The 12,894-nt window shown below is 43.7% G+C and overlaps 1 protein-coding gene across 1 annotated transcript; it reads left to right on the plus strand.

Annotated features, from left to right (window-relative positions):
• Positions 1–4,914: 4,914 nt before the first annotated feature.
• On the plus strand, positions 4,915–8,090 carry LOC309705675 (uncharacterized protein). Its single transcript, XM_082531598.1, has 2 exons — positions 4,915–5,008; positions 5,935–8,090. Exons 1-2 carry the CDS (start codon positions 4,947–4,949, stop codon positions 6,872–6,874), a joined length of 1,002 nt encoding a protein of 333 aa, XP_082387724.1. The 5' UTR covers positions 4,915–4,946; the 3' UTR covers positions 6,875–8,090.
• Positions 8,091–12,894: the final 4,804 nt, after the last annotated feature.

The raw sequence follows: 12,894 nt of genomic DNA on the forward strand, positions 1-12,894 counted from the left end.
TATTCACGATTGACTCTGTTTGGTCTTCTCTTTCTAATGATTCCACTTCAGAAGCTACCCTTTTGCTTGTAGCACTGGGCTTAGTCTTCATGTGTAACACTGTGGGGTGCGGTTGTGCACAAACCTGACAACTTGCCTTTTCTTGGCACGAACCACTCATGTGTCCCTGTTTAAGACAGCTGAAGCATAGTCCTTTAGTTCGCATGAAGTCAATCTTTTCCTTATGAAGTGACTTCTTCATCCTCTTGCACTGTTCCATGGTGTGCTCTTCACCACGACAGAAAAGACAGGGTTTGGAAAATGCACACACCTGCTTCCCGCTGACCTTGTTCCTTTCTTTAGAGGGTATGTCCTGTGTAGTGGTGATAGTTGCAGCTGCAGTGAATCCTTTTCTGTTTCCACTTCTCCTTTGCAACCTCTCATCCACTTGCCCTCTAACTTGGACCTTTAATGTGCTGTCCTTTATATCACTGAACAATGGATGCAAAACTTCTTTGGCCTGCTTATTGACAAACTCCACCAGATCTGCAAATGTGACTCTGCGTTTTGCCTTGTCTAAGACCCCACAAGCATATGTTCTCCACCTTTCTCTCAGCTTGTACGGAAGCTTGGAAACGATAGCACGCATGTTGGCCGTGTTATCCAACTCCTCCATGTACTCCACATCCATCATTGCATTACGACATCCAGTAAGATAGAGGCCGAAAGCATGCAGAGCCTCTCCATCATCTGACTTGATGGTTGGCCAGTTAAGAGCCTTGTGAATGTATGCCACTGATATCTTGTAGGCATTTCCAAAGTGCTCTTCCAACAGTCTCTTAGCCGTTTGATATCCATGTGTAGGTTCCATATGAAGACAACTCCGTATCAATTCTCGTGGTTGCCCACTTGTGTATTGTTCCATGTAGTACAATCGATCCTTGTCGCTCTCTGTTCTGTCCTCCACACCATGTTCAAAAGCTCGCATGAACAGCCGATACTCTAATGGGTCCCCTTTAAACACAGATATGTTCTGCGGGGGCAACGTAGCTAACTTCTGTTGCTTAGTTAGCGCTTCGACCACATCCTGTAGAGCACTTGGTGTCTGCGATGGCTGGGAGGTAACAGTGTGTGTTTGCTGTGCGTTTTGGAGAATGTTCTTCTTCTGCGCTTGTCTTTCTCGCGTGGGGGATGGGCTATTTGACTGCTGTGAAGTAAATAAATCTCCAACCTTATGCGATGCCACGTAGGAGTTCATTCCATCCCGAGTGGATACGCGACTGGATGCCTTGGATGCACGACTTTCGTATTCTGATAAGATCTTGATCTTTGCCTCATTTGCTGCAAGAGCTGTTTGTATTTCTAGCTCCTCCTTTTCAGCTTGGAGCTTAGCCTCCCTTTCCTCCAGCAAGCGTTTCTGTCTTAAAGACGATGCCTTAATCAATAAGGTAGCTCGCTCCACCTCTGCCTTCATGCGTGTGGACGACACCGATGACGAAGCGCAGGAGCCGCGTTCTGACAATGCCTTATCACTGCGTTTTGAGACAGATGCATTAGATATGCTGTCAGATGGATCCACATCTTCATTGCATTTTTCAGCCTCCACAGCGCGCATGGCCATTTTGTCAATCCAAGCCGAAGCTGTCTCAGCAAAAGCCTTAAAGGAATCAGCCTTAGGTTCAAACCAATTTTCCTGGTCTTTAGTTAAATCCTCCTCCGGCATTTGCTGGAGCACCTCTTTAACATTTGTGTTCAAACCACAAAACTCTCCAAACCGCTCATTAAAATCCTTCATTAACTGTGTTACTTCTGTTAGGCTGGTATCACATTCATTTTCCATCAGCTGGCGCACTTGTTTCACTGTGCCTGTTAATTTGGCTAGCTTGGCCTTCCGTAAATTGATAATACGTTGCAGCCTTTCCTCCATAGCTTTAGGTGTGATTTTCACCACCCTAGCTTCCAATTCTGCTACTGTGTCTTCTTCTTCGTTGTTCATGCTATTAATTTCCCGAATAGCAACACCAAAATCCTTATTTTATCATCCAAAAATCATGCAGGTTGGCTACCACACAGTTCAGCATCCACCATGACTCAGCAATTTTTCCTCGTGAATTAGCTCCACTTACTCACGTTTGTTGTCGCTGCAGCAGCTCGGGTTTTTTCCTTCTTTAGTCGCGTCAATTACTCCACAACGAGCGGGTTTTCCTACAAAATGTTTAAGCCGTGAGACCAGTTTTCCCGTGATTCACTCGCGTACGTCAGTTTGAAGAGGAAAAAGAACTCCACGGGACTCCGATGTGAAAAGATGTAACAAAAAAATTTTTCCACAGTTTTTGCATCTTACAGGAGTGGTCAGGTTTAACTTGTCCTCAACAAAATAACCTACTACGGTAGGAAAACCGTGTGGCTCTGTTCTACCCTGCTGCCCCGTATAGCTTATGCTGTGTTAACTTCTTTTCTCTCTCTCCCCCCCTCCCGCACCGCATGCACTAATTTGCATACATCCGTGATGCCCGGATTTTACTATAACCACGAGTCTTTAAGGCACATGTATTCATGGTACTACGTAACCTAGTTCCACCATAAACATGCATCTATTTCCTAAAATTATTAATTACACAAACAAGCTTAACAACAGCGAAATATAAATACTAAAACATATGAACTATCTTAACTTGGCTCCCACATTGAGTTTACTTTTTGTCTCTGCGAGTTTGCGTTTGGGTCCTACTCTTGCCGTATTGTGACACTTGGGGTACACTTGAATTAACTGGAGTAGATACTGATCTGTGAGGGAGTAACTGAACAAACTGTGAGTGGCCAGAGAGATAAGGGGTAAACCAGTACTGTACCACTGATGCCAATAGATCAGGGGTGGGCAATTCCAGGCCTCGAGGGCCGGTGTCCTGCAGGTTTTAGATCTCACCTTGGGTCAACACACCTGAATCACATGATTAGTTCGTTACTAGGCCTCTGGAGAACTTCAGGACATGTTGAGGAGCTAATTTAGCCATTTAAATCAGCTGTGTCGGTTCAAAAAACCTAAAACCTGCAGGGACACCGGCCCTCGAGGCCTGGAGTTGCCCACCCCTGCAATAGATGCTAATCTGTGAAGGAGGATGCAGGGGGAGATGGTATCAAAAGCTGCTGTAAGGTCAGGGAGAATGAGGATGGAGATAAGTCCTGAGTTAGCTGCAAGCAGAAGATCATTGGTGATTTTTACTAGAGCTGTTTCTGTACTGTGACATGAACGGAAGCCGGACTGAAACTGTTCATACAAGTTATTTCCAGTGAGATGATGATGAACCTGTGCAGCCACTATCTTTTCCAGAATTTTTGCCAAGAAAGGGAGATTTGAAATTGGCCTGAAATTATTTAGATTGGAGGGATCTGAACCATTCTTTTTCAGTATTGGGGTTATTATAGCAGTTTTAAGAGAAGAAGGAACAGAACCAGATTTAAGAGAGGAGCGTACGATATTAGCAATCAGTGGGGCAAGCGACGGGAATGAGAGTTTAACAAGATTTGTCGGCAGTGGATCAAGTTTACACGATGATGACTTAAAGTTAGTAATTATGGAAGATAGCTGAGTTATTGTGGGAAGTTCAAAACTTGATAGAGAGGATGACAGCTGAGAAGGACAAGAAATGCAGATAGAACAATTGACCATATCACAGGACGAGGGCAATTATTGATGAAGATTCTCAATCTTGGCGTAAAAAAAGTCCATAAATTTGTTGCAAACTGCGGCAGAGTGTGTATGTACGGCAGAGACGTTCCAGGCGGCGTCCAGTAGCTTTAAGTTGGCGAAGTTCAGATAAATACCATGGCGCAGAGCGAGAGAGAAAAACAGTTCGATTTTTGGGGGGAGCCAAGGTATCTAAGAGGTTGATAAGTTCATTGTTATAATGAGATACCAGGTCATCTATGGAAGCTGAGGCATCAATGGTAGGTAAATTCTTAATGCCATGGGAAAGAGCTGATAGATCAATGCCCCTAATATTTCTAAAAGTAATTGAGCGGTTTTGTTTATTTTTGTACAGTGGGAGACTACTACTTAATAAAACTAATTCATGGTCTGAAAAAGGCATGTCCAATACAGCACAATTCTTAGGGGTGACACCAATACAGCAAACAAGATCCAAAATGTGTCCTTTGGAGTGTGTGGGAACGTCCATATATTGGTGTAAGCCAAAATTGCCCAGACAGGATCCTGTCTGGGCAATTTTGGTTCCTGTTTCTGCCTTATTTTTGTGTGCATTTTCTTTTTTAATCCATATTGCTTTGCCGCTTTAATGGCTTTCTACCTGCATGTTTCTCTTGTACAACCTTCCTAAATCATTTGTGCTCAATTCAAATTTTTATAGCAACAATGTCGTGTTGTGTTCTGTGCTGGACTTTCTTGATGAAGGAGTTCTAAAGTCCTTTACATTAATTTAATGGACAGCTCTTGTGGTGCTGACTCATGCTTATTTTCAATCAGGTGCAACAGCTTGTTAAGACCTACAATACCCTTGGGTTGTAGTGATGGGTTTCTGTCTAAATGTAGATGACTGGACAAAGGATCTGTCCTCCAAACTCTTCTATACTGGTGATCACCTGGAAAATTGTTAAAACAAACATGGACTCAGTGCTCCAGCTGGTGAAGGTAAATGCAGTTAATTCAACCCTGCAGACATGATTTATAGAAGGCTGAATTACTCCACTGCAGTCTCTGACCCTACAGTCGACTGTAGGGGGAAGGGAACACAGAGGGAACACAGAAACCAAAACCTCAGAACTAGAAAATCTTAATCAGAATAAAATTGAAGCAAAAGATAATAACAATCAAAACAAAACCACTGAGTCCATAGACTCAGGACATAAACCTGCTAGTAAAAAGATCAACAATCTGCTTTTAAGTGACTGCTAAACTAGAAACACTCACAACTAGCAGAGCTTGTTGCTCTGGTTTCATTTACCAGGAAATGCACAACATAAAGGAAGCTACGACTGTCCTCACACAAACAGCAGCAGCAGACTTACACAGGTAAGTTCTCTCATTTCCTGGTGGATTCATTTTTACTTATTTTCACTCACATGACTTTACCTTCGTCTCTAATGCAGCATTTATTCTACATTTCAAGATACAGTGAAGTGGGTTTAACATGGAGTGGATTACACTGCACATAGTCCACCTTCTCTTAAATTACAAGCACACTCGTTCACATAAAAATGATCTATTAGTCTGCAGTATTACAGTTTTAAACAATATAATTAGTTTAACTTTCTGACAGAGGGAGAGGTGAGTATCATGAAACCTGGTTGTTGTCGTGTCGCACGCACTGCTTTAGATACTGGACTCGTTTCTGAGCCACACCTGACAACATAAATGAAATTCTGGTTTAAAAGAAGTGTAATGAATAAAATAAAAGCATGTTTGGTCATGGCTATAAAATATGCTTCACTTCTTTGTTAAAGAATTACTTAGTTTGCTTTGTTTAATAAATCCTCTGTAAACTGAGTGTTGAGCGATCCTTCCCTGTTATTTATCTGAAGCTGACAGGAGGCTTCAGCCAACAAGCCAAGTTACAGATACAAGTTATTAGTGTGATTTTCTCTCTTTATGTCACAAAGTTAAAGCTGTTTGAGAAAACAACATTTCTCACTAACAAGCCTCTCTTAACACCCTCTTAATTAAAAGTAAACTCTAATATTAAAAAAGTAACTTTTGATTTCAACTGAAGAAAACAACATTTTAAAAAGCAATTCCAACCCATAATAGATGGTATAAACCAGACAGGAGAAAAAAAGCAAAACCTGTTTCAGTGTTTGTGTGGCTGAATGACTATCAAATTATAAACTAGGAATACATTTAAAGCTGTTTTAATCATGATTATCCTATTAATCACAATATAATTAATAATATAAAGTATGCATGAACAATAAAAACAGTGACTTCTTAAATCTCCACAGGATGAAGATGTTTGGAAGAATGATGAGCTGCTGTGTGGCTCTCATCCTGACCTTCAGCTCTGTGTCAGCTGTAAGACGAGCGCTCAACTCAATCACTGATCTGAGGTCAGTAGGCTTTGGCCAGTCTGTGCCTGAGCAGAGCCTCTGGTTGCTCCACTGGTTTGCCAATGAAATTGACATTGACATAAACGGTGACATAAGTCTGACCTTTGACCCAAATAGTTTTGATTATGGCTCACATCATTATGGAAACTATGAAGAGGTGTTGGGTCAACCGCCGAGGGGATATCAGTACTACAGTCTTGGTAATATCCATCGACAAGGATCTCTGCGGCTTCCACAGCATGTCATCCAATCAGAGGATGAGAACGGCAACAGGGCTCGGATCATAATCAGAGTCTGGGAGCCGAACCATGGACGGCAAACTTCACAGATAATAGACCGAGTCTATATCACACAGCATTATGAGACATCTGAACATCGAGGGACAGCGTATGATCCAGAACATACATATGAGATCACTACTAACCTCTTAAGAGCTATCAGTAAGTTTTCCATTAACAATGATAACATCAATTTACTGATGTCTCTCAGAGACCACTTTAGAAGCAGTGCTAATGATTCCCAGTTATTGGAGATAAGAAACACGTGGGGTGACCTCTCTTGTCTTGGACTGTTGCTGTTTATTGTGATCCAGAAGAGCAATTCCTCTCACGAACACAACAACAGACGACAGCCATCACAGAGAAGCAACGCACCAAATGATGCTGTGCTCAATATCACAGAGAGCAGGCAACAAGATCCTTTTGTCTTCCCAGAAAGCTTCAACTCTACTTTGCAGGACGACAACACCTGTGTTTGTTCTTTGATCTGTGCTGTCATGATTGTTGTTTGTCTCATTGTTGGTATTCTATATAGGGCATTATCATCTAAACATTAATTTAACTACAATCATTGTCAACACACAGATTAAAATGAAATTTCTCACTTGTGGGACTAATAAAGGAATCTTATCTTATTAAATTGAACTTTTCTATTACAGTGTACTGCCACTGACTGCAAAACCCTTGAGCAAACAGTATTTCACCATTAATCTTCTTCCTGCTGTCCTGATACGCTCCCCGACAGGTTTTTCTTTTCTTTTCCGAAGCTCAGCCCCTAAATTCTTTTTCATTTATCCATAAGATTGTTGAAAAAGTAATTTCTTTTTATTGGGCAAATTTTGTTTAATCTGCCTATGTTTCCTTTAATAGAGGGTGGCTTAACATAACTATGACGATACCCTGATTTAAAGCTGTAACTGAGTCAGCTAATTTATGGATTTATTTCTTGTTTGACTCTTGCCATGCTCTTTTTGAAGTAGAGCTTGTCACCTGGTGGTGCCTTGATGTGAAACAAAGACGGTGATATGACGATTAGTTGCTCTGTTGCCCACTGCTCAAACAAATTGCCTCAGTTTTTTTTTCCAGCTTTGTCTATTTCTATTTTAATAATCATGTAATTTTTAAATTAACACCACATCATCTCATATTTCACAACTTTACTGTAAAAGGGTTTATTCATTGTATAGGAAATAAACTCAGTTAGTTTGATCTCACATTGTGTGATAAAAAGAAAAACAAATTACCACCAGAAGACAAGAATTACTGGGTTATTATGTTGACTCCATGTCCTGAGAATCAGGCAGCTACAACACTTTGGTACAACCAGCTGAATGACAGTTATTCCATTGTACACTTTGTCTCGATGTGTTTAACTTCACCTGCTGTGCTATATTTGTAAACCTTCAAAATCTACCTGTAGAAACAGTTGAAATTATTTTCACATAAATACAAACTTCAAACAGTGGACCATGAAGGGCTCAGAGTCTTCAGGGTTTCACTCCTGCACAGGTGTTAAATTTATTTTTAGGATGCAAGACTAGAGTAAAAACTGTCAGTGACCAACACATCTTTAACAGGGGCTGAAGAAGACGTCAGAATATTATATTGAAATGGTGTTTCCTTGCTTGGACTGAAAACCTGAAAGACTTAGATGCCGGTCCCACATTATACAATTAAAACTGCATTCATCAAAACATCAGATAACACCAAACAACAAGACACTGTGTGATGTAAATGAAAAGTTTACAAGTTCAATAAATTAATGTATTGTGGCATATGTATTTGTAAAAGTTTCACCTTTGGGATTAGAATATTTCACTGAGTCGCACAAATGTATTTACAATGTCTGTGACACACAATTTACTGCAAATCACACCAAATCAACACCTGAAAAAACAGGTCCCTGTTGTGGTTGTGATACCTGCTACAAGCAGTGTTTAATGTTAGGACGGGCAAGTGTTTTCAGAACAAGTGCATAAACCCCACTTTGCGTGGATCCCTGATCTTCTTTCCAGCAAAGATTTCATGGCCTAAACACACTTGGGAGATGTTTATTCAGCTTTTTTACTTTGACACAAAGGTTTTTTATTTATTAGCTGCATGAACTAAAACATACAGTTAGAACTACAATGTTGCACCTCCTCTGGATTTTAAAATAGCCTGAATTGAGGTACAGACAATCAGGTGGTGGAGTCTAACTTTCCATCAATGAAATGACAAAAGCGTCCAAATCTGAGTGCAGTCCTGTGTGTTTACTGTTGAGGTGATGACCCCCCATTTCCTCTGTGCCTTTACATCACATGGAGCCTCATCTCATGTGTTTTAGAGAAATGTGCTTGTTATCTTCAGTCGTTTTGTGTCACAGGAACAGCAGTAAATGAAAGTTGTAACATCTGCTAGACTCCTGCAGACATTGAGCATCACTTTCATCCAAACATCCACAGTCAACAATGGCTTCTCTTTAGGATTCTGTGAACTTGTTTTCTCCTCTTTAGCTTTTCATTTATTACAGCTCTGTAACAAAATTGGCTCCATTTTTCTGTCTGTTTTTCGTGTGCTTTTTCTATTTTCAATCCACATTGCTGCTTTCTTGTCTTCTTTCTACCCACATGTATCCCAGACAACTCAAGTTTTTTTTTTTTTTTTTGTTTTTTTTTTCTTCTAAATGACATCAGAAACAGCAGTATGCGACATTACGTGATGGCAGAGCTTCAGTTCATCCTTTGTCTTTTTTTTTTTTTTTTTTAATAAATAGGACAGGGGGAATGAATGAGAGAAAGAGGGGGAGAGAAAGAAAGAAAACCAAAGGGGAGAAGAGACGGTGAGAAGGGGGGGGAAGAGAGAGAGAGAAAAAAAAAAAAAGAACTCCTGGGTCACCTGTATGGAGAAAAAAAAAAAAACAAACAAAAAAAAACAAACAGAGGAGACAGCAAACAACAAAGAGCAACATAATAATAGAGAAAACAAAGCACCATCACAATAAACTAGCTAGCCATAGATATCAATATTTACTAAATAATAAACGATATTGTGCAGCACGCAAGATAGACAGCGCACAGTGTGTTTTGAGGTAGCAGCCAAGAAAGCTTTAGTCCGCGTCTGTGAATACCCATGTGTGCATACCTGTGTGGATCAGCATGCTTGCATTCCAAAGGTTTCTCCATGTAATGATCTGCTAGGGAGTGTGGGGGGGCCACAGCCCCGTCCTCCAGGGTGTGAAGCGGGTATGGAGGAGATCAAAACTCCAGACATCCAGAGGCCCCCAGAACACAAGAGACCATGGAAGACCAACAGAGGGGCAGCCGCGCCACTGTTCCAGTAAGAGCTGAGGAGAGTCCCAGATGAGGGCTCGCCCAGCAGCCGCGGAGCAGAAGTCAGGGGGAGTTGCAGTGACGCGCCCGTGAGCTCCGCCGGCCCCCAGCTGCGCCTGAGTGACCGAGCCCCAGGCCGAGAGGCCGGGGGCACCCCACCTCCAAAGGGGCCCGAGCGAGCCCCAGGCCCCAGGCCCCGACAAGCGGCCGCCAAGGAGTGAGCCGGTGTGTACCCGGACGCCCACCCCCAGACACAAAGAACCACCAACACACCGACACCTGAGGGAGTCCGCCACCGGCAGGGGAAGTGGTGGTGGGTGGAGATAGGCCTCCAAACCTTGGAGGGCCTGAGGTGTCCCCAGAGAGGTGGCGTCTGATACCCAACCTGACATATAGACACAGACATACAGGCACACACAGACACAAACATCCATTCCCACCCTCATGCTCTCATATGCACTTACTCCACACTCAACCAACGTGGAGACAGACATAAAGAGACGCTGTACACACAATCACACTCCCCAAGCGTACTCTACAAACCGGGTCTAGGTACCCTTGCCCCTGGAGGGGGGAATTGCACCCAGACCCAGGTGGTGTTACCCTTTTCCCTGCGGTGGGGAGAGGCAGACCACCCCGACTCCGCAGCAGCAGGGAGGCCCCACACCCCAGACCGCAGTTGGACGGCCAACTCCTCCTACTAGCCCTCCCGCTCCAGCAGGCCGCAGAGAATGGGGGTGGGAGAAGACTCCAAACCTCCCTCCACCCGCTCATTGTAGTGTTGATGCATATGTGTTCTAAGGTGCAATTAAAACCCAGGAGGGAATGGAGCTACCTGCCATGGAGCAGCAGGTAAGCGCATAGTCCCTCCTGCTAGCCCTCAATGACTAAGTGTATTTAAAATTGAGAGGTGGGCAACGACGTCAGGGGTGAGGTATACACCCTGATGGTAAATTGGACTCCGTGATTGTGCCCACCCCCAAGATCCTATATGTATGTGTAATGAGAGTGTGAATAATGTGAATGTCTAAGTTGTGGGATAAAATTGAGGCAGAGGCAGCCAGAAGGGGACAGGGGGGGGGGGGGGGGGGGTAGCCTCCTCTGCACCCTGGTGACATACCCCCACTCCAAGGCCCTGCATGTGTGGGTGGTTGTGGAGGAGCGGGAAGAGGGAGGCAGCTGGAGATGGGGAGGGAAGGAAGGGAGGGGCAGGTAACCCCTCCCTGGGGCCAGCTCCCCCGCTGACCCCAGTAGGCACTCCCACCCTCCGCGACCCGCCAGGGAAGGGGGGCCCAGGCCCATCAGACCGGGGCCCAGTGCAGTAGCGCCCTCCGGCTCCACAGAGCCCTGGACAGTCCACCCAACCCCACCACAGAGAAAACTGCACCCACCCCACCATCCACACATCTTCCAGACTACATAAGACTGTAAACGCCCAGGCTGAGATCTTCCTCCACCTCTCCTGTATCTCCCCCTCCCGCAGAGAGTTCCTGAAGAGAAGAAAGCTCCTGCAAGATGTGACCATCCCCCCCACCAGATGAAGAGCCCCCCAGGCGGCTCGACGCACCGGCGGCACCCTGCTCCAGGGCCGGGCCCCCATGCACCCACCCGCCCACAACCCCGGCAACACACCAACCAGGACCCAAGCCCCCGAGGCCCGGCCCGGGCCCCAGCCCAGAGACGGAGCGCCCCCAGAACCTCACGCCCATCCCGGACCCACCCAGGGGCAGTCAGGTTGCCAGGTCAGTAACCCACGTCCGTCAGCACAGACCCTCCCCTAGCCCCGCTGCACGCAGCCGCGAGGAAACAGTCACCTGAGAGCCAACAGAGCCCCCAACCGGACGTGACCGCTACCCCGGTTTGAGCCCCCCAAGGAAGATGCCTCCGGGGAACCCCCCGACGCCCTAAGCCTGTCCCTACCCCCTCACCAATCACAACAGTGAAGGCGGGACCAAACTATGACCCCCCACCCCCACTAGGTGATGGAGCTGATAAAAGGGGCCCAGAGCAATTGATCTAATGTGGTGGCAGAGGCTGTGTCAAGACTAATGTAATCTAATAGATAATTTCTATATTGGTTAGAATTAAGATTATTTTTATTTTTCCAGTTCATGAGGACTGTTTTCTTGGCTATGCATAGGGCAGTGAAGATCATATGGGCTATATTCTTTTCTGAAGTGACATTATCTAAGCTGCAACTCAAGTTTTAGAGTAACAAACATCCTTTGACACATCCTGTGTTAGATTTTCTTGTTGAAGGAATCATTAATTTAACTAATAGCACTTTTGCTGGCTCATTCTTACTTTCATTTAGGTTCAACAACTTGTTAAAGTCTACAAATGTTTTTGCAGATATTTAATTGTAGACATGCAAATTACATTTTTTTTTCTCTACTTGGTCTGATAAATAATTTCGAACAATTTGTGTGTAATCTATACACACACGTCCTGCTGTCAGGCTGGCAGGTATTAGGCATGCTTCAAAGCTTCCTTTCTAACCTTCTTTACTAGAAGATATTCTGGTAAGTAGATGTGGGAATCACCAGAAACCCCACACACATTGCGACATCACAATACGTCACTCACGATACGATATTATTGCAACAGCGTACAAACAAACAAACATTTTGTTAGCATTTAATTGTGACAGCTCTGGGCCATTTTGACCCAGCATCTTCTGTTTCTTGTGTTTTTGTAGTATCCTGTATCATGGTTTAGGTTCTGATTCCTTTTGCATTTGGGTCTAATCTCCTGCCTGCCACACAGCACACATCATGACATTAATAATAAATAAACAGAATCAAATTTCTCAGGGAAAAAGGTGAATTTCTATAGCAGATAATTAAATAACAGATAAGCTCCAAATCTTATTAAAACATGTTTAAAAGGCAAAAATTCCTGTCCTTCTCCACATAGCCGAACCCATCCAGCGGGCTGTGGCGGAGTCCTCGCTGGGCTTTATGTTTCACACTTCTGATCTACAGTGACTGAAAAACTTTACAGCTTGGAGATGTTTCATGAGAAATGTTCTATAGCTTAGAGTTAGATGAGGTTTAATCCTGTAACATTATTTTGACAGTTTCAGTTGCTGTGCTTTGTGATACCCTGACTCTGGACCCTTTGAAGATTTTTTCTTAGAAGATAATCAAACAGCAAATACCTGGAAAACAAACTCATCCTCCCTTATGGTGTCACGCTACAGTATTAAAGACAGATTAATATAACAAAAGAGAGAACTGTTTTAGTCCTTAATAAAAATAAAGTTA

Source organism: Aulonocara stuartgranti (assembly GCF_965226115.1).
Source record: "Aulonocara stuartgranti genome assembly, chromosome: 4".
In the NCBI taxonomy this organism is placed as follows: Eukaryota; Metazoa; Chordata; class Actinopteri; order Cichliformes; family Cichlidae; genus Aulonocara; species Aulonocara stuartgranti.